We start from the raw sequence: 4,793 nt of genomic DNA, 5'->3' as shown, positions 1-4,793 counted from the left end.
ATAAAATGTTTCTTTAACAAAATCGATTTTTTTAGTATAAGTGATAAAATAATAATGGTGCCAAAGTATGAAATATCCAAATAAGTTACGAATAATGGTTGGGTCGATGTTTCGAAGCTATTTTAGAATTCTATATATACTAATATTATAATCGATCCCTTTATATGCATCACAGCATCAGGCCATAAAAGATCACTTTATATTATGCAAAGGGATACTGCAATCACTAAAAAAGTTATACTACTAAGTTAAAGAGGAGTCTTGTACAAAGTTATTTGATGATACAAAATTTTTGAATGAATTCAAATTTTGAGATACTAACAAAATTACAATATAAATTTGGATACACACATGAATACTTTTCGGTTTCCTGGTTTTGACTTGTTAATTAGTTGTTACACACTACCAAATATTACAAAATTAAACTTGTTGTGTGTTTTGAAGGGTACATATAAAAAAAAGTCAAGTCCACCATTTTTAATTTTCTTGGCACAGCACAATCTGACGAGTCTGGCACATTAATTTGGTTAATTCTTTAATTTTAGTGGTCCTATCTACTACTGGGGATAGCAATCATTTCTCCATCCAATTTGTCACAACTCTTTAAAATTGCACTAAATGAGCCACAATTCAATTTTGGTATCAAAATTTCACCATCTTCTTTTAATTGTGTAGCTTCTACACATTCCTACACAACAACCATTCCTCCTCTTAACCTCATCACATCACACACACAAAAAAAAAAAAAAAAAAAAAGCATGGCATTGCAAAAATTTAATTAACATATAATTAAACCACTCGAGAACACAATCCATCCACTTTCAAGAATTCTTCACCTAGCAATTAAAAGTCAATAAATCACTAATGAAATTAGAGATGAAAATTTCCATGTACAAAATGTACTGCGCCTACTACTACTACTACTATAAACCCTAACAAAATCAACCTTAATTTTTCATGGAGATTCCTATGGTACCAATCCTTGTATCTCAAACATTGGCACCCCCAAAAATTCTCCAATTTTCTTTCATCCGTATTTTTCTTGCTTAAGTCCAACCCACGACTCCATAAAACCCGACATGGGCATTAAGGGCCGGGCAGAGCCCATCTCTCCCCGGCCCCCACCCTTAAAAGGGAGGAAACACCGAACAAAGCCATCATCATCATCATCGAGATTAGAGGTGTTTTTGCATAAAATTCGAGGAGTATTTGGGCAGTGAGATGGTTTGCTTCCAAGAGCTCGCGATGTCTGCAGCAATGTTCTTGGCATCAATAGACGCCCCGAGAAGGCCGCGTTTGGTGAAGCCGACCGCGTATAGGCCGCACTCGCCTTTCCAGCAATTCGGAAATGGCCTTTTTGGGAGCCCATCTTTCTCACAGAACATCTCACTTTTCTGAGGAGGAGAGAGAAACAAATTCAGCCACACATGCCTTTTTCTCTTTAGTACTTTGAAGTAGTGAATGCATTACAAATTTAAGGTAAACTATGTCATGTAAAAAGAAGGCAGCCGATATACCTTTAGCCAACATGGTACATTGCTTTTGTAACCAGTTGCTAGTATTATTGCATCATAATTTTCCACTCTTCCATCCACAAATTCTGCTGATTTATACCATAGCCTTTGAATTCCGGGGCATATCTAATCATCAATTAATCAGACCATACACATTAATTAATTTCTCTACTAAAATAGCAAAGGAATGTTTGTACAAAAGTGGAGTGACAAGATTAAAGGAGCGATTTGATTTGATTTGATCAAAATTAATTGTACCTTGATGTCTCCACTTTTGATCTTGTCCAGGGTTCCTACGTCCAAAACCGGGGTTTTCCCAGACAGGCTCTTGAGCTCGAGAGGCCCCACCTGGGGCCTGTCGAGCCCGTAACGGGCGGTGTCGCCTAGCACGAGCCACGACGAGACTAGCAAAAACCGGTCGACAAGGCGCATGGGCAGCCACTTTAGCAACCACATGGACAGCCCGAAAGTCGATCTCCCCATCATCTCTCGTGGTAGAATGTGCACCTAAATTCATCAAACAAAGCCCATGTAAAAAAAGTTGTACCAAAAAAGAACATGGGTCTCAACTCAATTAAAGAAAAAGATAAAGAGAGAAATTAATCATACAAAGATTGGGTTTATTAGTATTATCATTTCCTACACATTAATCTCCAGCTAATTAACTTAACTTGTTCTTCTTGCACCTATAAAATACAAAATCTTGAAAACCCTTTTCCCAGCCATTTGCGCATGCTTGAGCATCCCAAGAAAGTGCAATACATCAACATTTTTAAGGATGTTTTCTTTTCTTTTCTTTTTTCCCCATTTTCTCTCTTTCTTGCACCTATTAAAAAACATAAGTTGCTTCACTAAAATTAAAAAAATCCTTTGGAACTTGAACTATTACAACCTGAAAAGAAAAAGAAGAGATCTTTTCTCCAAATCCCATCCCACTCCCATTAAAAATAAAAAAGTTATATAAAAACCCTCCACATCGTATTTTCTTCCCTTATCCCCAAAAACCAAAACCAAAAATTAGGGTTTTTTTGTACCAAAATAGAAAAAAAAATAAAAATACAATACTGTGTGCACAGCAGTGTAACAAAACAACAAATACCAAGAAAAAACACATAACTACCTTCACTCCCATGCACAAATACACCACTTATAGTCTTATACACACACAAAAAAAAGAAAAAAAAAAAGAAAACTCACTGTATCTCTAACGACAAGAGAAGGCCTAGCATTGTGATTGCATAGATCCAAGCAAACCTCCATGCCGGAGTTCCCGCAGCCGACGACGAGCACTCGCTTCCCCTCGTACACCGCGCCGCTCTTGTAGCCGCTCGTGTGCACCACGCTCCCCCCGAACTCCCCCAGCCCCTCAATCCCGGGCAGCACCGCCTCCGCATTCTCCCCCGTGGCCACAATGAGCCACCTACACACATACTCCGCCGCCTCCGTCCTGACCCTCCACATCTGCAGCTTCTCATCATACTCGGCGCTGATCACCGCCTGGTTGAAGACCGGCCGGATTTCGAACCTCGCCGCGTAGGCCTGGAGGTAGCTCACGAACTGCTGCTTGTCCGGATACGTCGGGAAGTCGGGCGGGAACGACATGAGCGGCAGCTCGCAGAACTGCTTGGGGAGGTGGAGCTTCAGGCGGTCGTACGTCTTCAGCTGCCACAGCGACGCGATGCAGCTCGATCTCTCGACCACCAGCGACGGCACGCCTCTCTCCTTCAGGCACGCCGCCGCCGCCAGCCCCGACGGGCCGGCGCCGACGATCAGCGGCCCCGCCACCACGGCGGATTTGCTGTACGGATCGTGGGCGGATTTTCCCTCCATCTCTCTTAGGTAATCATTGTCGTCCATGGATTGATTTGCTCTGTTTTGGGGTTTTGGATTGATTGAGGAGAGAGAAGAGGGGGGATTGATTCTTATCCAATTGTGATGGAATGAGGTTTAATTTTGTGTTTGGGTGAGTGATTGAATTGAGTTTGAATCTTTGAAGAAGGTGGTAGCGATGGGTAGGGTGCTGATCAATCAGCATTCATTTCGAGAATAAATACGATTTCTTCAAACACTTGTTTTCACTTTGTTCATCCTAATTTTATCTATTTATATTGTATATATATTTGAGAATTGAGAGAGACAGAGAGAGAGAGAAAAAGAGGGTTGATTTTGAAGCGGTGAGAAGTTTGGAGTCGATTTTCGATTTACACAAGTGAGCGGTGAACAGAAACTAATGCTAGTGGGGCATATATATAGTGCATGTTGTGTGTGTTTTTCTGTGTGTGTTTTTTGAAAAAAAAAGATAAAAGGTGATTATGGAATATGAAAGGAGAGTGAATAGATTAAGACATATTATGAGGGTGTGGAGTCTTGTGAGATAATTTGGGCTTTTGTACAATATATATTTCGGCCCAATTCACTTCCTTTATGACTAGGATTAGATTACGATGCTTTTGTCTATATGTTTCGTTGAGTATGGAGTATGAAAGGAAGTAAAATGCTACTATTTGATTTTCTTGCATATCTTTTCTATCTTGATTATAGTAGTTTGTTTGGTTAGGATACTTATTTTCTTATGATATGTTTTGTGATTAGTATTATGATGTTCTATAATGTATATATAGATATGCATCGTATTAAATTGGATGAATAATTTTTTATGTTTTGACTTCAATATTTGTGATATTATCTTTAGTAAATTGTATACGAAATATATAATGAAATTTCCGGCTTGTCACTCATGGCTCCACCTTCATTTGTATGATTAATTCGGCGTGATATATTTTTCATTAGTGAGTATTTAAAAACGGCTTATAAACTTAGTTATGGATATGGCTGGATTGGGGTTGTGATCTTTGGAGTTTGGATTAAACACACACTGACTTCATATCTGTGGAAACAAATTTAATGATGGTTATTTGGATACGTTCTTTGTGTGATGATAAAGAAGATTTGAAAATCTATACTTTAATTAATTAATTCCTACCAAATCTCACTCTTTTAAATGCATCATACAAATCATTTGTTTCGAATTGGTGTGGGAGGATTTAGCTGAGCTTGCAGGATACAGTTTATGATTACTATTAATATTAATTTATGGAGTTTAAGAGCATCCGCAGCGGTGAGCAGCATGCTCACCGCCGTCCTTGCCGCTGGCAAGGACGAAGCTCGTCCGTTGATGCGCCCTGCCGCTGGCAGGGTGGTGCTCTTAGCTAAGAGCACGTCCGTGCCAGCGGCAAGAGCACGAGGTGGCGACGTGGCAGCTTCTGATTGGCCCGTTGA

The 4,793-nt window shown here is 39.7% G+C and overlaps 1 protein-coding gene across 1 annotated transcript; it reads right to left on the bottom strand.

Moving 5' to 3' along the window:
- Positions 1 to 792: 792 nt before the first annotated feature.
- LOC121750332 (indole-3-pyruvate monooxygenase YUCCA6-like) lies at positions 793 to 3,718 on the bottom strand. Its single transcript, XM_042144852.1, has 4 exons — positions 2,712 to 3,718; positions 1,773 to 2,021; positions 1,518 to 1,640; positions 793 to 1,394 (listed from the first exon to the last, which is right to left on the bottom strand). Exons 1-4 carry the CDS (start codon positions 3,369 to 3,371, stop codon positions 1,176 to 1,178), a joined length of 1,251 nt encoding a protein of 416 aa, XP_042000786.1. The 5' UTR covers positions 3,372 to 3,718; the 3' UTR covers positions 793 to 1,175.
- Between the last annotated feature and the right edge of the window lie 1,075 nt (positions 3,719 to 4,793).

The sequence above is a fragment of the Salvia splendens genome, chromosome 10, assembly GCF_004379255.2.
Source record: "Salvia splendens isolate huo1 chromosome 10, SspV2, whole genome shotgun sequence".
Classification (NCBI taxonomy): Eukaryota; Viridiplantae; Streptophyta; class Magnoliopsida; order Lamiales; family Lamiaceae; genus Salvia; species Salvia splendens.
Note: the sequence above shows the minus strand (reverse complement) of the source record. Positions and strands in the feature narration are given on the sequence as shown.

What these genes read in the sequence shown, in the direction of transcription:
- LOC121750332 (XM_042144852.1), bottom strand. Translation starts at nt 3,371, where the DNA reads ATGGACGACAATGATTACCTAAGAGAGATGGAGGGAAAATCCGCCCAC. An exon ending in CTCTTGTCGTTAGAGATACA is followed by an intron (nt 2,022 to 2,711) that starts GTGAGTTTTCTT and finishes TGATGAATTTAG; the next exon opens with GTGCACATTCTACCACGAGA. An exon ending in TCAAAAGTGGAGACATCAAG is followed by an intron (nt 1,641 to 1,772) that starts GTACAATTAATT and finishes ATTGATGATTAG; the next exon opens with ATATGCCCCGGAATTCAAAG.